The following is a 23,714-nucleotide window of genomic DNA, read 5'->3' as shown; positions in this document are numbered from 1 at the left end:
ATATACACTGTAGGGACTAGAGTTTTATACTTCACGACCACAAAGAACTAGAATTAAGGATAACTTACATAAAATAAAGGCAATAAGATACACTAAGCAAATAAATACTCCCTCCATCCCACATAATTTTACCCAGTATTCCGTTTTAGGTCGTCCCACATAATTTTACCCATATCACTTTTACCATTTTTGGTAGTGGACCTCATATTCCACTAACTCATTCCTACTCATATTTTATTATAAAACTAATACTTTAAAAGTAGGACCCACATCCCAACAACTATTTCAACTCACTTTCCATTACATTTCTTAAAACTCGTGTCGGGTCAAAATGTGTAAAATTATGTGGGACGGAGGGAGTAGCTAATATATATATATACTATAAATATTTGTGGATATTATATAAGGGGAGTGTTAGGGTGCCACCACATCTTAAAATAACATCATACCACCATTCCTAGTCAATCATTTGTACACGTGGACGAATAATAAGCTGCCACGTGGCAAAAAAAAATCTAAAAAAGACGGCCAACAATATATTGTACACTATACAACAATTTTTCTTGGTCAGCAATATCCAATACGCTATACAGCAATCTATAGATTGTTGTGTAGCGTTTATAATATTGCTATATAAGTAGTGTCACGGTGTCACTTTAACAGGGGTTATCATTTTAACATAAACCTATTATATAATTCAACAACAATAAATAGGCATTTTAATATACAAACCGTAGGGACCAGAAGATTTTAATAACTTTATTAATACTACTCTACAAAAAAATTAGACATACTTTTCTATGACAAATTGTAAACTCTATGGAGTAAAGTTGGCCGTGGCGATGAAGACGTAAACGGTTGAGATTATGCAATCACAGCGGCAAAGCGCAAAATCCAAGGTGGCTGTAATTGCCGAAAAATCCACTATAATTAGTCCTGTCATGAGCACCATCAAATTCTGCGTCGGAAATTCCAGTGTCGGCGTCATATGGAACAACGGCGGATGGATCTCCATAATTGTATGCGTGTGCACTCTATGTGAGTAATGTATGCATAGTATGTGTATTAAGGTGAATTATTTATAGTAGTGGTAAATTATTTCTATTTTATCTATACTTCACAACCGTAAATGACTAGAATTAAGGGTAATCTACATTAATTATAGTAGTAAGCAATATGGTATGTTAACTAAATAAATAATATATTTAAATCTTTGTGGATACTTTATAATTTAACAACAGTAAAATGGGTATTTCAACATACTAACTATTATAACACTAAAAATTTCGGTAATTTTATTAAATATTTCCTCCGTCCCACAATAGATGTCACGCTTTCCTTTTCAGTTTGTCCTATAGAAGATGCCACCTGTCTTTGGAGAAAACTCTCATTCATAATGTACTATTTCCTCTCTCTACCTAACACACAAAACATCTTCTAAAATCTCATACCATTCCCCAAGTACACCATCTATTATGGGACGCGGGAGTATCTTTTAAACATAAATTAGATATACAACTCCCTTCGTACTCTCATAGTTGAGGCATAACTTTTCGGCACGGAGTTTAAGAAAAGAATGTTAAATGTGTTAAATAAATAGATAAATAAAATAAGAAAGAGAAAAAAGGTAAGAGAGAATAAAATAAAAAGTGAATAAAGTAAAGAAAATAAAGTAAGAGGGAGTAAAGTAAGAGAGAGTAAGAAGTTACTATCGATGGAAATGACTTAACTATGAGGGAACTTCTCAAAATTATTAAAAAGACTCAACTATGAGGGAACAAAGGGAGTAATTTTCTGTGAAAAATTATAAACTCCATGAATGAAGTCGGTTGCGATGGAGGTGGAAGAGGTTGAGATAATGCAATAACAGCAGCGACACCCCAGAATCCTAGGTGGCAGGGCAAATCCTCCATAATTAGCCCCGGCATACGCCGTCAACGTCTGCATCGGAGCTTCCTGTGTCGACGGCAGAGGCATCTCCATAGTTGTAGACGGACATACCATCCTCCATCAGTGGATGTGTGTTGTGTGTTATGTTTGTGTAGTTTAGTATGTGTGTGACGCGCTATGTGTCTAGTGTGTGTGCATTGTCTACATGTGTGTGTACTCTATGGGTGTGTATAGTGTGTGGATACATTTTAATTCAACAACAATAAAATATGTATTTTAATATACTAACGGAAGAGACTAGAGATTTCAGTAATTTTATTGGATACCTGTATATTGTTCCACATATCCTAATTATTTTATTTCTTAATTTTATTTTTATACTATTAAACTTTTTTATTACAGTATAAAATAAATCTATGTTGGAACAACTTCACCTGTTATGGTATAAGAGCATCTCCAACGATGCTCTTGCGAAGAGCTGTGCTCTTGCTGACAGCTCTTGTCGTCAGCAAGAGCACGTCCGTGCTCGCCGCTGCGCTCTTGCCGTTGGCAGGGACGTGCTCTTGCCGAAAGCTCCATCGTGGCGAAGAGCAGGGCAACGTGGCAGCATTCCATTGGCCGGTGATGCCCAATCACCCCATGCGCGATTACGCATGTTATTATTCCGTTAAATTTATTTTTTTTAAATTAAAAATAATTCAAAAAAAAAATCGGATTTCAAAAAATATAGCCGCTTTTCGACCATATTTTAAAAAATTTATTTGACTCTTTTTACATCAAATAATAGTGAAATCAGTCAATCTTTCTCATCAAATATCAATTTTTACTTAAGATAGACATGTTTATGGTTGCAATTCCCAAAGTTTGTAGCCTATATATATAAGCATGTTCTTGTGTTTTCAATTAGGAAGCAACAAGATTCATCGATTATGTAATTTTTAATTTTATAGTAATTTGTAGCAATATTATTTTAGGTATTTTGAATATTTTAATATTGTGAAAATATTTTTAGTATTTGAAGTATTTAAATTGAATAATAGAATGGTGCTTGAGATCCTTTAATTGCAAAAGAGCATGCTCTTATAGAATAGCATGGATGTAGATGTTGTGATCTCATAGCAAAGAATTAAAAATGAATAAAAGTGTGTCCGAGCATACATCCATGCTATTGGCAAGAGCATTGGAAGCATTGACGTAAATGCTCTAATCTTAATCCAGGTGATTACTCATTTTTTAATACAAAAATGGCGCTATCCCGATACGTTGACGTCTTCCTGTTTTAGGATAAAATATTCATAACACAATGACCTCACTCTAGTATGGAGTACTACTATCTTAGGCGTATCACACAAAGAGCAAAGGTCGAAGCTCAAAAATGGAGGCGTGGTTCATCATCATCGTCTCCCTCTGCATCGCCGCCCTACTCCAAGCCCTAATCTCCCTCTCCTCTCCGCGCAGAAACCGCCTGCCGCCGGGTCCGCCGGCGCTCCCGCTCATCGGCAACCTCATATGGCTGCGCAAGTCGATCTCCGACCTCGAGCACGTCCTCCGCCTCCTTAAACCCGACTACGGCCCCATCATCACCATCCACATCGCTCGCCGCGTCTTCATCTTCGTCAGCGGCCACTCCATCGCTCACCGCGCCCTCGTCCAGAACGGCGCCGTTTTCGCCGACCGCCCCGGGGCCACGGCGACCCTCACCCACCTCAACGCGCCGCGGAAGACGATCAGCGCCTCCTCCTACGGCCCGACGTGGCGCCTCCTCCGGCGCAACCTGACGCAGGAGATCCTCCACCCCTCCCGCGTCAGAGGCTACTCCGCGTCGCGGCGGTGGGTGCTGTCTCTCCTCATGGATCGCATCCGCGGTTCCTCCGCTGCGCCGGTGAGGTTGATTGATCACTTCCAGTACGCTATGTTCTGTTTACTCGTGCTGCTCTGTTTTGGGGATAAACTGCAGGAGAGTCAAATCAAGGAGATCGAAGCCATCCAGCGAAAATATCTGTTGAATTTCCAGAGATTCGCCGTTCTCAATTTCTGGCCTCGGCTAGGGCGGATCATATTCCGGAAGCGGTGGAAGGAGCTGATTGAAATCCGCGGCGAACAGGATAGAATCATGATTCCGCTCATCAGAGGTCGAATTGAATCGAAGAATATGAGGAATTCGAACGAATTGGTAGCGTACGTGGACACACTCGCGGATCTGATCCTACCGGAGGAGAAGAGGAAGCTTCGCGAAGAAGAAATCGTGAGCTTATGCAGCGAATTCCTCTCCGCCGGCACCGACACCACATCGACGGCGCTGCAGTGGATCATGGCGAATTTAGTAAAGCACCGAGAAATTCAGGAGAAAGTGTACCAGGAGATCATCGGCGTGGTGGAACTGGAAGGCGACGTGGTGGAGGAGGAGGATCTGCAGAAGCTGCCGTATCTGAAGGCGGTGGTGCTGGAGGCGCTGCGGCGGCATCCGCCGGCTCACTTTGTATTGGCGCACGAGGTGAAGGAGGAGGTGGATCTGGAGGGTTACCGAATCCCCAAGGACGCGTACGTGAATTTCATGGTGGCGGACATGAATTGGGATCCGGAGGTGTGGGAGGAGCCGATGGAGTTCAGGCCGGAGAGGTTCGTGGAGGCGTGCGCGGGGGAAGGGTTTGACGTGACCGGAAGTAGAGAGATAAAAATGATGCCGTTCGGGGCCGGGCGGAGGGTTTGCCCGGGATTTTGGATGGCGATGTTACATTTGGAGTACTTGGTTGCAAATTTGATTCGAAGTTTCAAGTGGGAAGCGGATGATGAGGTGGATCTCACAGAGAAGCAGGAAAGTACTGTCGTTATGAAAAATCCACTACGCGCACGCATATCTCCTAGAAATTAGCCTTCTTTCAATGATACAAAATTGGCATTATGGAGGTGTCGAGTATAAATAAAAGATTGTTAATAATATACTAGTATTTGTGTAATATTGTTGAATTTTTGTAATATATAACCTTGTCAATAAAAATTTGTGTACAACCCTGGTTGAAGATAGAGGAACGGGTTGCGGTGATTAGTGGGGTGGGTGAGTTGATACGTTATTTAATTGATCAATTACATTTATGCGCAGCAATTAAATTGTGTGAGTGTAAGAGGGTTTTGGGCAGCAACAATGACTACATCGATGAAACATATCAAAGAAAAAGAAAAAATTGAAATCAACTAGAGTTCGGTTTATGTTGTGCAAAACAACAGAATCATTGAGTGCCGTGTTATGTAGATAGGCTGAAGATTATACTGTATCAAATCAGAAAAGAAAAATACTTCTTTTTTGTTGAGTTCAAATAAAAATACGTAGCAAAGGAGAAAATATTATTCAGAATTAAAAAAAATTGTTGAAATAGTTTGATATGTAAATGGGGTAAGATTGAAGCTCTCAGACAAATGGCTTGAATTGTCATCAATGCTTTTAAGAATGGATATCACACTCGTCATCTATGGTTCATCATCACTGAGAAGTGAGAACAAAATGAACAATCAAACCCCTTTAAATTCGAAACATACATCTTTAGAATCACATGTATAAAACAAAATTTAAGTGACTCAAACGTTGAATTTAATAGGAAAGCATAATTTAAAATAGAAAGGCTTTCAGTTCAGGTCTCCATAAATCTTTTCCGCATGATGAAACAATTCTCAGAAGAACGAAATTTAAGTTTTAATCGTCACAAGAGGCCAACACATAGAAAATAAATATTTTAAAATTTTTTCGGAAATACTACATAATAATATGATACAAAGACAAACTCAATGTCAAAGATTTATATAACGACAAATGAATAAAAAAAAAAAAAAAAAAAAAAAAAAAAAAAAAAAAAAAAAAAGCAATGGAAAAATGAAGAGAAACAATCAAAGGTATTGAATCATTGTATAATACCAGTTGAAAATTGAAACTGAAAGCGAGATTGTGCGATAATATTAGAAGAATAGAGGGTGCGGAGTTATATAAAGTGCATTTTTAAACCGTAGAGCTGACTTTCATAATTGATTGGGCCATCACTTTGGGCCTATGAGTTTTTTTGGGTGAGCTATGTAGAAATTATTCGTTTAATACAAAGCCATTTAACCACATTTGTAGTCCTTTTATTCCTTCAAAATCATAACTTTAATTTCAATATAAGTTGTATATCTAATTTGAAGTTCGTTTCTGACCAGAATGTAATTTCCTCTAGAATTGCACAATGTACTGATATCATGTTACGAATTCCACGAGACTTGAGAGTTGGAGGAGAATATTCCATGCATTGCATGAAATTGGCACATAAAGAGGTTCGTGAATGATAAAAGATAACGGGAGATAAATTTTTAAAACTTTATAGATAGACACTGTAGTATTTTTGCTTCAATAAATCTTATCTTTGGATAGATTTGAGAAAACATAAGACTTCCATATGTGAAGTTTAGTACTAGTAATTTTTTTTATAAGCAAATAACTATAATTTTCTTTGTAGTTACATTTTAACCCTAAACGTGAGGGTCCATACCATAGCTGAGTGGTAAAGGCGTAAAGCATACGAACCCCGTTGTACCCTGATTGCCACTGATTTTTTATCCCTCTTCAATAAATAGGCATAATTTGGGCCTAATAATAAGCCCATATACAACATCTTAGTTTAATATGATCACACATTCCACCAACTCATTCCACTCATATTTCATTTAAAACTATATATACAAATGAGACCCATATTCCACTAATTTTTTTCCACTAACTTTTTTCCACTCACTTTTCTTATTAGTATTTCTTAAAATCCGTGCCCCAAGAAATGAGATTCCTAATAGCGGACGGAAGGAATACTTCCTTCGTCCCACTATAAGAGTTATATTTCACTTTTACCATAGATTGTAAGTAGGCCTCACATTCCACCAACATATTTGACTCATATTTAATATAAAACTAATACTCCCTCCGTCCACGTAAAATATGGCACATTGTGAATGACACACGTTTTAATGTGGAATTGGTAAAATAAGATAGAAGAGAAAAAAGTAAGAGAGAAGTAGTGTTAGTGGAATGTGGTATCCATATTATTAGTAAGATAGAAGGGAAAAAAAGTGAAGTAGTTGAAAACTTTCTTTTTTTAAATGTGCTATATTTTTCGTGGACAAACAAAAAGACAAATGTGCTCTATTTTGTCTTGGACGGAGGGAGTATATATTAGTGACATTCATATTCCACTAACTTATTCAACCTACTTTTCTTTAAAATTCGTGCCCAAACGAAATAGGGCTCCTGCTGTGGGAGTAGGACGAAGGGAGTATAATTCTTAGTCTTCAAAACTTCCGGCAACATTGTTATTAATACTCTTCGTAAACAATGGAGGTTTAATACAAGTCTCATCAACGTTCTTGTAATCTAGTGTACAAACATGGTAGTTTTAAGTTTTAACTCTTATTGCTCTCAATTCTCATCACGGGCCGTAGCTCTCTTGGATAAGATTTTCATATATATTTGTGTTTAGAGAGGACAAAATATTCTCTAAAAATTGCAAATAATTAGAAAAAGACAAATTAGAAGGGCCGCATGTGATAAATTGTTGAAGATTTGGACCGTGGTGGATTAGCGTCATTAATTAATTAAAAAGGAAATCTTATTCCTCAACATTGTCCAATTTGTCAAAAACTGTATTTAGAGCCATTTTATCTCTTTAAATACATGCACATCCAAACTATATTTCTTACAATAATCAATTTCACACTCGAAAAGTTTGTTAACAAACTATCCGATTAAAGCGATAAGTAATCTTTCAATAAAAAAAAATCATAAAAACCAAGAAACTACAAAATCATCAATTACGGCTCAAAATTTATCAATTTGAATAATGACAAGAAATTGAGAACCAAAAGAGAATAATACGAATATTATTAAAATAAATGCAAGAAAAGGGGATCTAAAAACTCCACATTCACACCACCTAGACTTGATTGGGCTCAAAATGTCGTTGTACAGAAATACCAACTTTTCAAACATGGGATCACTCCCATTTGCCATTCTTTAACGCTCCCTCAAAATTCTAGTTTATTTTTCAAAAAAAGAAAAGAAAAAAAGATGCCTTTTCTACCCCAAATTAAATCCGTGACCCTTTCATTATCTTAATCCACCTACTAATTTGTCTCATAAATACCCCCAAATCCCCTCACTTTCACAGTACACACAGTCACAGAAAGAAGAGCAAGAAATAACCACCATTCACACATACCAATATATATCTTACATCATGGGAAACTGCTCTTTGAAGGCAGTCTCAGATGCTGAAGAGGGAGCAGTAAGAATGGAGGCGGGGGCAAGGAGGAAGACGGTGGAGGTGCAGCCGAGGTCAGGGAATGGCGTTTGGAAAGTGAAGCTAGTGATCAACCCCAAAGATTTGGAAAAGATTTTATCGGAAGAGGTGAATACAGAGGCATTGATTCAGCAAATGAGGATTGCTGCAAATTCAACTCCGAGTAGAAGAAATAGCTCTTCTTGCTCCAACAGAAGATTTATTTGCTAAAGTTATGTGGTCGGAGAAATCAAATCCTGTGTTGTTTTCTCCCAAACCACCTTGTAATAGAATGTTTCCCAGATATATATGAATGTAAACAAAAATTTTCACATATGGTGTACAAAGATCTCTGGCTCGAGTCCAGTGTGGCACGGTCCTTGAATTTAATGTTGCATTTACCAACAAAAAGAAAGAAACAGAATAAGGACATGGCTTTGTTGATGCAAGAAAAACTAGATGATATTCTTCTTGTGCTAGAAATTAAACTTGCCTAACATCATTGAAGCATTCTTGAACATTTAGTTATCTCCTGACTTACTCAGATCATTCCTTTTTCTTGCTGAAAATCAAAAAAAATTCAGCAACTATAGTTAGCGACAAAGTGAAGAAGAATGCTATGCACTTCACATCACAAACAAAATGCTGAACTGATGAGCAAAGGCATAGTTTCAAGATTATGAATTATGTATGTAAAGCTTTGATTGTATATGAAACCAAATGTAAAAAAGCAGTTGTGATGTTATTACCTTGATGCAGGTTTGGCACGACCACCACCACCTCCAGAGACAACTTCGTCCATGCTTTGGCCTGTTCTTCTGTACCTCCCTCCGGACTGCAGGTATGCAGGGCAAGGCCGGTAAGCTTTTATTGGCCACCAGCCGAAGCCCGGGACAGTGGCAATCCCACCTTGAATCCTTCCTTCACCGTTACAACCCTTCTCAATCTCTTCCCTTCCACAGGCATTACACCCCCTTCACCAATGTACCTCAAGTATCAGTGCAAGATTTTTATTTCAACTCATACTAATTCACCTATCTTGAGTTATGATATCACCAACATTTTCTTGATCATTCAATTATGGCCAGGAAAAGGTCAAGAATCATCACCAAATTCACTCACATTGATGCTAAACTAACACCATTAATTACATCATACTAGTTCTAGATGACTAGAGTTGTTTATGATCACATCAATCCAAACAATTAAATCTGCGTGGCACTCCATTGAATTACACAAACAGGATAAAATTTCACTCAATTAGGTTTCGTGAGAGAACTAAAATCATGTCTCCAAATATGTAAATTTTTAGTTTATTATGCAAAATCAAAATTGGGCGAAAGCTCATATAATTAGTAGCAATTGCCTCTAAAATTTATGCAATTACTATCAAGGATTAAACAACAAGTGAGAAAATGTTGAAATACGATGAGAGAGAGGCATATACGCGAGAGAGGCAGAGGAGGAAGAGACGCCATCGTCACTTTGTTCTGCTTCAACGGCGCTGGTTTCAGGCGGTGAAACAGAAAGTCGGGTGATTGAAGTACTAGTCAGCGTCAGGTGTTGAGGTGCGGTGATTTTATAAGAATGGAGAAATTGTCGCGGAGGTTTTGGGAGAGAGGAAGGGAAGAAGGTGGTGTTGCAGCTGCCGGTCACGGCGGTGGCAGCCATCTCTCTTTCTCTCTCTCAACCACTAATTTTAATTCCTCTCTATACACGTTTATCCGGTAGAGCTTATTTGAAAATTAATATAAATTGGATAATTTGTTTTTGTAGCCGGAGAATTTTTTATTTATAGACTTGTTTTTAAATTTTCTATTATTTAACAAAATTGATACTACTCCCTAATATCAGTTTTAATGCAAAACTGAAAGAATATAAAAGAGATAGAGATAAAAATAAAGAATAATTTAAATATTATTAATAGAGAATTTGACTCATTTTATTAGGGAGATAAAGTTATGATAAATGGAGGGAGACTAAATTTTGTAAATGGATAAAAAAAAACATACTATTTATTATGAACAAAATGATTAAATTTTTTTTTTTTTGAGTGTTGTAGTATGTATTACCTTAAAAGATTGTTTATATAGAAACACATGAAAATTGTGATGATATGAAGTCTCAACTACTATGAAATAGTGAACAATGAATCACAGTGCACATGGTAAAGACATTTCTCATCCATTTAAAAGATCAGAAGTTTAATCCATTGATTCATTATTAGCACTAATAAATAATACTACAAGTAAACAATGCAATTATAGGTAGGTACTAATGGTTAGTACTAATATCATTATCACAGTTACTGCAATTTGTATTTAAACACTATTTGAAAAACATGAGTTTTGAAAGGATTCTTATGCTAAGAAACAATTAAGGAGTATTAAACTTGAATTCGGAACAAGCAAAAAAAAAAAAAAACTTGGATTTAGAACAAGCAAAAGCCTAAAAAAAAAAACTTGAATTTAGATAAAGCAAAAGCAAAGCAAATAAAACTTGTCTAAGAGATGGGGCCCAAAATTTACTGAACACTCAAGGATGTGATTAAAAAAACTCAGCTTTAAATAAATCCCAGTTTGAGAAGAACATAATTCACGTAAACGGTTTAGGGTGAATTGGTTATTGGTTTTAAAAAAACTTAAAATATGTCACATGCAATAGAAAAAAGACTTGATAAACATGTCACATCCAATGTAGATACTCAAACTTAAACTCATGGTCAAGATTTTTTTCTAATTAATACTCCCTCCGTCCCAGAGAAGTTGACATACTTTGAAAATGGCACGAGATTTTAGGAGGTTTTGTTTTGTGTGTTAAATGGAGAGAGAAAATATAATTTTTATATTCATGTGAGAACTTTTTCCAAAAAGAGAAATGTGACATCTTTTGTGGGACAAACTAAAAAGGAAAGTGTGCCAACTTCTCTGGGACGGAGGGAGTTCTAGTTTTAACTTCTACGTTAGCCTTAGAAAATATAATTTCACACAAAAGTTGTGTACAAAAATACCCATTCGTACACCTATGTAAATGCAAGGACATCCTTCATGTAAACAACCACCAGCCAAATAATTTCATTTTTCTTCCTCATATCTGCAAAAGTGAATTATATATATAGCAAATACAAAATCATACTACTAGCAATACCAACATTTAGAACCAAAAAATCACTAATAATCCACACTCTTTTCCTTATTTACCATACAAACCCATTTTCATCACTATTCACTAAAATGAAACCTATCCTTTGCCATCGATCATTAATTTTACAACACAATTTCTACCATTTCCATCACTCTATGTTTTCACATAATATTTGTACCTAATTATTCTCATATCAATAAGATGAAAGAGACTACATAAAAGAACAAGTATATTCACATGTGCAATGTATGTGCAGGATTTTGTCTTAAAAGGGAGTACTATCGATTGATGAAAATAACAAATTTTACTTTTTTCCTAAAAAAATGCAACCATGTATAAACCATTGAGACAGTCAACCTATATATATACATACATACCTTAGATGGTAGATAATCTACTTAAAGATGATACATATAACATATTTAATCTTTATGGATGATTATCTTATAAAATTTCTAAGCTGGAAATTTTGGGGAATCCCAAAAAAAAGAGATAAGTACTATATATCCCTTCAAAATTGAATTAAGGTATAATACCTTTTGTATTAGAGAATGAGATTTTATCTTAAAAGCTTCTAGTTATTATAACACATTAAATTTTTCCTAAAAATATAGGTCATGTATCTTAATTTATACGCCGAAAGTTCAACAATGTCATATCTAAAATTATGTAGTTGACTTTAACGGACAACATATGGGTGGACAATTTTTTAAAATTAATGTTCACTAAAAGAAAAAATCGTTTTTCCCCCAAAATAAGAACATCACAACAAGAATATGGTGAATGAAATCATACTAATCAAACTGAAAACACTTCATTAGAGCATTGTTCAAATAGGAACAAGAGTAGAACAACAAACTGCACGATACAATAAGAGCACTCCCAATGCTCTCCCTAAAAACTCCCTTATTTCTCCCCGGCGAATTTTCGGGATTCGGCGTTAATTCTACCGAATTAACGCCGGATTATCGCCGATTCCTCCCCATTGCCGGCGAATTTTCGGCGATAATCGGCGATAAAACGCCGGATTTAACGCCGAGTGCATTGGGAGTGCTCTAATCTGTCTAATCAGTCGATCACTAATAATCATGCTGGTGTTAGTTCAGTAGCTATAACAAAACAAATTTACAGTAAATCCATCACAGTTATATCTCTCCCTCACTTGTTACAATACACGAAAAATTGGTAAAGCCTTTCAGGATAAAGAAAAGGAAAAAAAGATACTCTCTCCGTCCAATTCAAGATGACCACCTTTCATTTTTTGTTTGTCCCAATCAAGATGATCACTTTCCTATTTTGAAAATAACCCTATCCCTCATCTCTCCTCATTAAAATATTCAACTACTTTTTTCATATCTATTTTATTCTACCTAACAACACTTCCTAAAATCTCGTGCCACTCAAGAATGTGGCCATCATGAGTGGGACGGAGGGAGTACCAATAGTTCCCAAAACAAAATTCACATCATTTACATTCAAAATGTACATGTTAATACGCGATGTGTACCACGTTTCCTATAGAATATAGTAATCCACTACCCAAAACATCAATTTCCCCAGATAAAATCCTCCAGAATAAATTGCCAAAAATAACAACATAGCTTAAGGCCACATTTCCAGATTCATTAAGTCATAGCGCATTCCAGTCGCATGTCAGTCACGCGAGATTCAACATAGTAGTCTAATCCATCTTTCATTCTGTGTTTGGAAAGTTTGGAAAAATAGAACGGCGATTTTATAAAAGAAATGTAAATCAATTTTCTAAAGATTCCAAACACATCATGGATGGAAAGTCACACCAATTGTAGGCAAGAGAATCTTGACAGGGGGAGGGGGTAGGAAACTCCATATGTGCATGCATTGTGCTGTGCATATATTTTGAGAAGAGATACTTGTGAAATCAAAAAACCTAAATACACACATCTTGCCACAATGCCACATATGCAAAACTTGAGGTAATGAATCATTTGTTAAAAGAAAAACTAGAATCACCCAAGAAATTTTTGAAGTTTTATGTAATCTCAAACAAAGAATGTAAACACTTTACCCTTTCCTTGAAAATCCTTGGCAAGGGCGTTTCCTTATCTCTACAAAAATTGTTGATCTGCTCCTCCGTGGATGAGAGCTGCTAAGCTATGATGGTGCACCATATACCACCTACCGTCACAGAGTTCATAAATGTTGGTCACATTGTATGCTCTCTCCATGTTGGAATAAGCTTTCACGGTAACCCAAGCCATATCTGTTAGGACATGAGTCCTTACATCTCGTATCTGGAAATAATTAGCATTCTCCTGGTTAAATGTCGCACGCCAGCTCTCCATGACTTGATTGTAACTAAAACGCCAGGTCAAGGAACATATTAGCATTATTGTTCTAACACATGGACCCACAACGACAAAACATTAAAGCAACTCAAAAGAAACGGAATTAATGCACAGCTAAAAGACACATACATACCCAGTAAAAGACTCGCCAGTAGCAAGGAAGCATTTGACATAACCTGCATTGAGCCAAAACTGGGACATAGCAGTATGTGACCTTTCTTTAACTATCCTAAAAAACTCAGCGTTGATGTTAACAATAGCTAAAGTAGCTGCATAATAAGCTTTCCATCCATTGGCTGGCGTAACATTAGCTTGCTCCAACGAGAAATCCTAGAGGATGGGGCAAAGGGCCAACAGATCAGTATATTGACAGTTTAAAATAATGACTGGATTACTATACACTAACTTTAAGCATTCACACAGGATATAAATATAATTTCAGAGAGCAAGAAACACACAATTAATAGCCCATGAAAGAATTATTTGAGAATGCTAATCATGAGATTCATGCCAAGACCTAGATTCATACCAAGACAGTACTAACAGGAAAAATACAGTCAATAATCAATAGCATCCCTTGTGGTTATGAGTTTGTGTGCAAGAATTGGTGAAGCATGCTAAAATTTTCCATTTGTGTGCAAGTATGGGTGAATTATACAAAATGTTTACTGTTTGGGTGCAAGTATTGGTGAAGCATTCTAAAGTGTTTACCCTATAGCACAAATGTCTTAGTTAACAATCTCAAATAAGCCCAGTAGGTCACAAATCTGACGATGTAACTGTAATTTATTAAGTCACCCTAATATAGGTCAAAGAAGTGATGTTATAGGACAAATACCATGCTTCCCTTAACATGATTCAGGAATAGAAGGCATTTTTCTTTTGGTTCTTGTATTCAAATTTTAGTTTTACCTTTCTATCCCCCTCCGTCTCTCACAGTCTCACTTGTCGGAAGGAAAGGGGGTTGAATGGTGATGCATAGGGGGAAGAACTACTTTTTACTACTTAAATTACAAAAGAATAGTCATTAAGAGAAACTTAACAGTTCAGTTACTAGCTACCAGAAGAAACAAAGATATTATTTTGCTTTAGTTAATGAACCAACACAACTCTAACATATAGTATGAAATAGAGCAAGCATATTATTGCGCAGTTTTTTTTCAACACTTTCAAGTTAAGGTAACATTTTGAGGGACTAAATCTTATGGCCAATCGAAAAAATTGAATCTCAATCGTTAAACCAAACCGACAGTAATAGTACTGATTGTGAGGCTGCATCAACTGTTACAAGTGTATTTAAAGAAGCAATTATCTAAAGTATAATTTCTTTTTTATTTAGCACATTTAGTTACATAATAATGACTCATGCAAGTAGTGAAATAGAAATAAGAAACTATGGATATCTTAAAGACATAAAACACCAATTAGCAACCATATCTTTAAATAAGAAAACGTGTCAAAGATTCAACGATAAAACGTCAGAATTGGTATGCCAGTATATAGTCAAAATTTCAAAGAAAAGAACTATCCAAACAATTAATAGTATTCATACAGCCACCATATTGTCGAATCTTTAGCTGAAAAATCCAAATTACAATAAGAAAATAAAATCATCTATATAAAACGACAATGCAAACCAACTGGATATAGAAAAAAACGCAAGCATTCATAACAGTTCCATTGCATACATCTGTCTGACTTACACAAGCTAATCCCAAACCATGAGGATGCTCCAGCTCCACTAACTGAAGTTGCTAAACAATAATTTGTTTGCTAAATGACAAATTAAATGAGCGGAAAAAGAATATGGAAAGCATTTTCATCATTAAAGATTCTGGTATGTGGAATCTATATCGCAAGACTTACCAGGCACTACTGAGTGCTGACCATCTCACTTTCTACCATGTTAATTACCACTATTACTCCTATAAAAGAACAAGTTGATTATCGATTAAACTAAACAATATACCAAAACATGTTGCTTTTCCTCTACAAACCAGAAATTAGCCAAGGTCAAATCGTTTGACAGGATCCCAAACTACGTAACTTATCTTCCACTATTAGATTCAATGAGCTTGAGATTCAAGACTTAAACCCTAAAGTAGTGCAAAATCCATCTAACAAAAATACGACCCTAACACAAACACATATCCTACCAAAATCCCCAAGAGTGATCTTCCAAAGAACCAAACCTTAAGATAGATTGTTTTCCACAAAATCTCCTCATTGGCAGCTCTATACAGGAGTGAATTCGTCATGGAGAGACGGCAGACACTTGAGTAATCTAAGAAGCTGAGAGCATGCAGTCTTAGATCCGGCACCAGCTGCTCCATTTGCGATAGCCCCACCTGCGCACCATTCTCACCACCATCGACAAGCACAGTCGTCCTCTCCTGACTGTGAATTCCATTCTGTCCATCCACACAAACAGAAGGCCTCAAGTCCCCCAATTCAGAAGGGCTTCGCTGCCGCCTCAACCTCCGCCGAATTAGAATAGTCGCGAAACAGATGCATAATGAGGTCCCGGATAGAGCTACCAAAAATGACGAATAATCACTTATACCGAAAATTTCAGAAATGATAAACATAAACTCCATTTCACAACTAATTGAAACAAAAGCGTTGCAGCAACTCAGGCAGTTGTTGAATTGAAGAGGAAATAAAAGGAGATAAATTCGAAACAAAGCTTGGATTCAATCAGAGAAAAAAAAACCAACGCTTACAGATAAACAGAGTAATTTTAGTATGTGATATTTTACCTGTTTTTCTTCACTGTCTTGCTTTCTTAGCCGGTGGATTAAAAGAATTTGTGTGTAATCTCTGCTGGCGAAGGGAAATTTCTTTAAATGAAACCCTAATTTAGGGATTTTAGAGAGAGAAGATAAAATCGGCAGAGATAGAAAGTTGATGCTGGTTTTGTCACTGAAATGGAGTGCAGTGCAGAAGAGAGGTGGCGGAAACTGTATACGCATTCAAACGAAGGGTAGTTTAGGTAATTCGGATCACAATTTTGCATGCTTTTTTGGTATATAATTTAAGTAGACTATTTGTAGAACAAAAAAGTTAATGAAGGCATAAAATTAACGTTGGTCTTTAATATCATGAAATTTTTAAAAAATTGGGTTATTTTTACGAATTTTAAAATTTGGTAAATAATATCACAAACTTTTACCTGAGTTTGTTATTTCACATCAGCGAAAAAATTCGGACAAACAATATCATGATACAGATTTTTTTTTATAATTTCTCAACTTCAACTTTGAGAGCTTCAAGTTCTTCAATCATTGAGGATAGTTTTTCTTTAAGCACACCCTCCAAAATTGTTCTTCAATCCATTAATATAACCAGAATTTTTTCTATCGTGGGAAATAACAAACTCGGATAAAAGTTTGTGATATTATTTGCCAAAATTTATAGGTCATGGGAAAAACCCAACTTGTTGAAAGTTCCATAATATAAGAGATCAATATCCCAATCATTTATTTTAGTTCAAATTTACGCTTTCATTTCTTAAAAAAAAATCTATTTTAAACGATATTCACAGTCATCAACTCGTTTTCCCAACATATACAAACACTCTCGATTCCACAGTAGCAATTAAGCACTACTAATACCATTAATAATGTGTGCAACGAATCTATACCTGAAAATGAATGTAAGTAGAATGGGTAAATGTGTGAACAAACATAACAGATGGCAAATAGTGGGTAGCGCTAAACCTTGGAACGACAATGCACCAAACTCATCACAGGCCATACAGTTGAACCTATTGCCGAGCTTCGAAACTTTTATGACACACCGTTTGCATGTCATATAGAACCATTGGCCATAGTGACACTCGACATTTTCAATTCTTCCACATAGCCAGTAAGAACCATCTTATGCATCACAATAAATAATCGTGAGCTAAATAAAACTTAGCAATAAAGAAACAAAAAACATCAAATAAAAAGGGGGAAATGCCTTTAGGTGGAGCACATCCTCTAGAGATTTAACATCAAGAGCATCAAATTCATCAGATGTACAAGGAACAGTTGATTCATGACACCCAAAAGAGTCGTCGCCAGTAATCCTATCAAGATAGAACGCCCATGGTAAGATATCAAAAAATCAAATGAGCTTAAATCTTATAATGATCTTATGTAACAACAAGCACGTACAAATGTAAGGGGCAAAAACAAATCTCTCCTTCAATTTGGAAATTTCATCAATATTTGCATTAATGTATACTTTAGATGCACTAAAATGCATGCTCGCATGAACAACGCCTGAAATTTTAAATTTATAAGTTATTCCGGGCAACAATACTGTAAAGTAAATACATTCTATAAATAAATAATTAAAAACCATCTACCCTTTAACTCTTTCTATTTGTTCAAGATAGGAGTCTACGATATCTTCCCACAATGTGAAATAGAGGATGTTATGCCTGAGGAAAGAGGTGTTTAAAATACATTCAACAAATGAGCAAACTAACCAATAATTCAACTCCTATTATGGATCTGTTAGTTGTATTTCAATGAGTCTAGATGTAGAGCGTGTCACAATCTGGCCACAATTGACAATCACACCAATAATATCTGTAAAAGGAAGAAGTAAGCAGCGAGGGAGAAATAGGAATGAAAATTAACGCCAAAATTAAAGATGCTGAAGTTACCAAAAAGTGGTTCGTCCCTATATCGGCAATCTGACTAATTTCCTCAAATGACTTAAATTGAAACGTCATCTTTGTATACTGTGGTTCATTCACTTCAAACATCTGTGTCTTTGAAAACATAACCAGCCGAAATGCATGATTTGTTAGGGGATTGCGAGAACTATTTTCCTTCACAAGAAAATTGCGTATACGGAAACTCCCCTTCCTTCAATATTCCACCAAACCGCGCGTGCAAAGCTGGGGAAAAGTAGCCTGGATTTTAACGCCATGTAGGAAAAGTCCTGAATTTATGAATTACTATTACTTTGCAAATAAACATTAGACGGCCAACAAAATAACGTACCGCACGATCTTGTAAAACACACTGTTTGCTGATCACAATGGTTTTGTCTCTAGCAGCGGTTGTGTCAAAAACACGAAGTGTACTCTGACAACCAAAGAAATTGAGGAAGCCTCGAGCTCATTGAGCATGGTGTGGAATGGTTTCATGGCGTCAAGCTTTCCTCCTATGGTAAGAGCAAAAATGGTATGCTTGAGTTCTATAAGGTAAGTAGATATGTGTGGATACCCATCCTTTAAATGACATATTTATATGCTAAAATATTATGAACGTAACCCTTGTAAAACCTCTCACTCAGTCCACTTAATCTAGAGGCTCCACTTTGTATTAATCGTGTGATTACCAAGATTCCCTATATTTTTATTTGGAATAGATTATAATAATTAATTAAATTTAACACTTATTGGTCAAATTAAATTATCGTGCATTTGGAATTTGGATCTATTTTTCCGTATAATATATGCGAATTTATTTTTCTGTATCCATACTAGGGATGTCAATTCAACCCGAAACCCGTGGGCCGACCCGAACAACCCGATAATATGAGTGGGTTAGGGCTATAATTTTATTACCCGAATACAAAACGGGCTAAACGGGTTGGCCCGAATGGGTTGGCGGGTTAAACGGGTTGGCCCGAACGGATTGCGGGTCGGCCCGATGGGTTGTGAGTTTTAATTATAAAATATTAAGTTTTAGGGGTTTTTTATATTTTTGAATCCTCAATCTTCATTCTACACAATCATTAGTCTTATTCAATCTTTATTCTACACTTTTTCACTCGATCCCACAATATCAGCTTTCAAGTTCCATCGCAACTCATTATTGCACCGTTCCATCATCCGCCACTAGTGTCTTACCACTACCAAAGCCAATCAAGACAAAATAAAAAACTAACCCATCAAAATCTTAATATATTTATCATTTTAATAATGATTCATGTAAGATATGATTTTTAATTTTCATAAAGAATTAGTTACGAACAATGTCATAATAATGACACGAACACAAGTTTTAATTTATATTGTAGTTGATCGAGATGAAAGACTTCTTTTCAAGTATTATTGAAGAAAACTATGAAAATTTGAAGATTTTATATGATTTAAACTAAAAAAAAGAAGTATCTAAAATTAAAATCATTTTATAGAAGAAAAAATTGATATAAGAGATTATTTTCGAAAGCTTTTAGGCCCGAATAGCCCGATGGGTTAGCCCAAAACCCGACGGATTAGGGTTAGGGTTGAAAATTTATGACCCAAAAAATCCATAACCCGAAAAATTTATTTTTCCGTATAATATGTGCGAATCTATTTTTCTGTATCCATACACTATTTTTTGTCAAAACATTTATTCAAAAAAATAATAATACCTAAAAGTCTGTAGATATTGTTGCAACTTGCCATAAACCATAAACCGTATCGTGGAAAATATAATGTTTATTATTTTCAATTATTTGCTATTACTTATATAGATTTATTTGTTACCGTATTATTTTATTAACACCTTACGAAAAATAATAGGCTGATTTTGGGGATAAAATTAGTCAATATCAATTGAATCAAATTATTTTTGCTAAGCTCCCACTCACGAGAGAAAATTCCCTAGTCTAGGCATACCAAAGTGGAATGGTGATGTGGTGTGTTATATGAGAAAAAATTCCCTAGTCTAGGCATACCAAGGTGGAATGGTGATGTGGTGTGTTATAATTACACGTGGCATAATAAAACCTCTCAATCACTCCACTTAATCACATGTTTTTATCTTTTAATCAAAAGTTTAAATGGCCTTTAAATTATACTCCCTTTGTCCCATTAAAAATGCAACGTTTTCCTTTTTTGGTTGTCCCATTAAAAATGAAACGTTTCCTTAAATGGAAACAACTCTATCTCTACTTTTTCATCTCTCTTACTTTACTCTCTCTTCATTAACTCACAAAACAACACTACATAAAATCCCGTGCCGATTCTCAAATGTTGCATTTTAAGTGGGACGGAGGGAGTATATTTTTAATTTAATATAATTTTTAAATTAAATGGCAATCTTGTAAATTTCTCCAAAACTCCATTTTTATATTTTATATAAATTTATATTTTTCTTCTAATTTTATTTTTCAAATAATATTCAGTAAAGAAATTCAATTATTTTAAGTAGGAGACTCAACTAAACCAGAACTCTAAAATATTATAGTACTAAATTTCACGAATATAACTTATCATAATACAAACACAAATTTTCTCATAAGTTGAGTGAGATATATTAGATATTTGCATAAAAGGAAAATTAAATTAAAATTTAGTTGTGCTTGTATAAATTTGGGTCCTATTCTAATCCTTTTAGCACCCTAATCTAAAATCAAGACTAAATCTTCACCCTTGGATTTTAAAATGAGTGGATGAGATTAAAGCTCACAAAATCTCAATAAATAGTAGACAAAATATCAACAAAAGGGTAATATCGTCATTATGTTTTCATATGATAATTTTCATGAGTGTTTTTTTATATCAACATTGTGTATTACAAATATCAATAATATGACATTAGAATATCAACACAAGGACAAGAAAATATCAACACATTTTTATTGAGATTGGACATGCATAATATTGAGATTTTGCCTACAATATATTGAGATTTTTTGTTGCATTTGTTAAAAAAGCTGCTTATCAACATGTACGAAAATTGAAATATAATTTATCAAATTTCATCACCCGAACATCGTCGGAACATATGCAATTGAGATCTCGTTGGAATCCTTATTAAATTATCTTTAATTTGATATATTTTTTACTGAAAAAATAATTTAAATTGAGAGAGTTACGTAAATTTAAAGATTTGAGATGATTTTGAGGAGAGAGAAAGTAGTTAGTTATAATTACTACATATAGGATTTGACATTAATACCCTTTTAATTTAATTAATAATTATTCAAATTTAAAATATATTACACTTGACATTATAGGATTTGACATTAATACCCTTTTAATTTAATTAATAATTATTCAAATTTAAAATATATTACACTTGACATTATATTAACCACAAGATATTCTAATGTAATGGTTGAAAATTGGTCTCAATTTGGGATTGGTAATTAGTTAGCAACTGATTACATCCCGTATAAATTATACAAAAAAATTTGTAATATGTGGTAGAAAAAATTCTCAAAAGTTAATAAATTATATGAGGGATATTGGAACCTAGAACCATGAACTTTAGTCAAATTTTGATATTTCCCATAAACTTTAAAACTAGTCTATAATATCATAAATTTTCATTTTGTTTATTGCTATTTCCTAATCCCAACAAGATATTTTTTGCAAAACTTATTATATGTGGGCAACCGTGAAATATTTATAATATTATAAATCACTTTTTAAGTTTGTGACAAGTAGGACAAAAAGTTACATAGAAAACATGTTGATTTAGTCGTGCTAAATAGGATAAAAAATGCATGTAAGCTAGTCAAATATTACGATTGAACTGTCATGGTAAATACTCCCTCCGTTCCATAGTAATAGAGTCATTTTGTTATTTTGGTACGTTCCATAGTAATAGAGTCATTTCCCTTTTAATTTAGTAAAAGTCAACACATTTTTCCACACCTATTTTACTATCTCTTACTTTTTTCTCTCTTCATCTCTCTACCATTTTTATTTTTCACTTTATTCTCCCTTTACTTAACTCACATAACACAATTTTTCTTAATCTCCGTGCCGAAAAGAAACGTCTCCATGGAACAGAAGGAGTAGCAAACTACAGTCTACTTAAGGATGATATGGAGTAAAATATTGATGGATGTTGTTCAAATAAAATTCCTAAACTCCATATATATGTGCATGCATTGTGCTGTGCATGTATTGTGCATATATTGTGAGAAGAGAAGGCCTCGAGTCCCCAAATTCCATATCGTTCTCTCCTGACTGTGAATTCCATTCTGTCCATCCACACCAACAGAAGGCCTCAAGTCTCCCAATTCAGAAGGGCTTCGCTGCCGCCTCAACCTCCGACGAATTATAATAGTCGCGAAACAGATGCATAATAAGGTCATGGATAGAGCTACCAACAATGACGAATAATCACTTATAGAAAAAATTCCAAAAATGCTAAACTTAGACTCCATTTCACAACAAATTGAAACAAAAACGATGCAGCAACTGTTGAAATGAAGAGGAAATAAAAGGCGATAAACTCGAAACCTAAGCTTGGATTCAATTAGAGAAAAAAACCCTATGCTTACAGATTTACAGAGTAAGTTTAGTATGTGATTTTGAACCTCTTTTTCCTCAAGTAGGATAACAAAATGCACGTAAGTTAGTTGAATATTATGATTGAACTTCAACTGCCATGGAAAATAGCAAACTATATACTACTATAACATATTGATGGATGTTTTTCTAATAAAATTCCTAAACTCCATATGTGCATCCATTGTGCTGTGCATGTATTGTGCATATATTGTGAGAAGAGAGACTTGTGAAATCAAAAAACCTAAATACGCACATCTTGCCACAATGCCACATACGCAAACAGTTGAGGTAATGAATCATTTGTTAAAAGAGAAACTAGAATCAACCAAGAAATTTTTGAAGTTTTATGTAATTTCAAACAAAGAATGTAAATACATTACATTACCCTTTCCTTGAAAATCCTTGGCAAGGGCGTTTCCTTATCTCTACACAAATTGTTGATCAGCTCCTTCATGGATGAGAGCTGCTAAGCTATGATGGTGCACCATATACCACTTACCGTTACAGAAATCATAAATGTTTGTCACATTGTATACCCTCTCCATGTTGGAATAAGCTTTCATGTTAACCCAAGCATATCAGTTAGGACATGAGTCCTTACATCTCGTATCTGGAAATTATTAGCATTCTCCCAGCTAAATGTCGCACACCAGCTCTCCATGACTTGATTGTAAGTAAAACACCAGGTCAAGGAACATATTAGCATTATTGTTTTAACACATGAACCCACAACGAAAAAACATTAAAGCAACTCAAAAGGAACGGAATTAATGCACAGATAATGCACAGGTAATGCACATACATACCCAGTAAATGACTTGC

The 23,714-nt window shown here is 35.0% G+C and overlaps 3 protein-coding genes and 2 non-coding genes across 6 annotated transcripts; 1 reads left to right on the top strand and 4 right to left on the bottom strand.

Moving 5' to 3' along the window:
* The first annotated feature begins 3,184 nt into the window (after positions 1–3,184).
* LOC125211720 (cytochrome P450 89A2-like) lies at positions 3,185–4,993 on the top strand. Its single transcript, XM_048111628.1, has one exon. It carries the CDS (start codon positions 3,266–3,268, stop codon positions 4,760–4,762), a length of 1,497 nt encoding a protein of 498 aa, XP_047967585.1. The 5' UTR covers positions 3,185–3,265; the 3' UTR covers positions 4,763–4,993.
* Positions 4,994–5,291: 298 nt separating this feature from the next.
* Positions 5,292–5,377, bottom strand: LOC125217275. The gene has a single exon (XR_007175690.1). It is a non-coding gene; the product is annotated as a small nucleolar RNA SNOR75 (small nucleolar RNA).
* Positions 5,378–5,506: 129 nt separating this feature from the next.
* Positions 5,507–5,596, bottom strand: LOC125217192. The gene has a single exon (XR_007175612.1). It is a non-coding gene; the product is annotated as a small nucleolar RNA Z159/U59 (small nucleolar RNA).
* A 2,869-nt stretch (positions 5,597–8,465) lies between these two features.
* LOC125216354 lies at positions 8,466–9,920 on the bottom strand. 2 transcript variants are annotated; one of them, XR_007175401.1, is made up of 4 exons: positions 9,628–9,920; positions 8,930–9,154; positions 8,674–8,742; positions 8,466–8,559 (listed from the first exon to the last, which is right to left on the bottom strand). XR_007175401.1 is itself a non-coding variant. In XM_048118044.1 (3 exons), exons 1-3 carry the CDS (start codon positions 9,849–9,851, stop codon positions 8,727–8,729), a joined length of 465 nt encoding a protein of 154 aa, XP_047974001.1. In that variant the 5' UTR covers positions 9,852–9,920; the 3' UTR covers positions 8,466–8,726. The 2 variants fall into 2 exon arrangements, 1 of the variants encoding a protein (XP_047974001.1); XM_048118044.1 differs by having other exon boundaries at positions 8,466–8,742.
* A 2,817-nt stretch (positions 9,921–12,737) lies between these two features.
* Positions 12,738–16,564, bottom strand: LOC125212916 (F-box protein SKIP8-like). Its single transcript, XM_048113214.1, has 4 exons — positions 16,411–16,564; positions 15,844–16,184; positions 13,785–13,981; positions 12,738–13,661 (listed from the first exon to the last, which is right to left on the bottom strand). The coding sequence occupies exons 2-4, from the start codon at positions 15,982–15,984 to the stop codon at positions 13,412–13,414; spliced, it is 588 nt and encodes a 195-aa protein (XP_047969171.1). The 5' UTR covers positions 15,985–16,184; positions 16,411–16,564; the 3' UTR covers positions 12,738–13,411.
* Positions 16,565–23,714: the final 7,150 nt, after the last annotated feature.

This window comes from Salvia hispanica, chromosome 3 (genome assembly GCF_023119035.1).
Source record: "Salvia hispanica cultivar TCC Black 2014 chromosome 3, UniMelb_Shisp_WGS_1.0, whole genome shotgun sequence".
Classification (NCBI taxonomy): domain Eukaryota; kingdom Viridiplantae; phylum Streptophyta; class Magnoliopsida; order Lamiales; family Lamiaceae; genus Salvia; species Salvia hispanica.
Note: the sequence above shows the minus strand (reverse complement) of the source record. Positions and strands in the feature narration are given on the sequence as shown.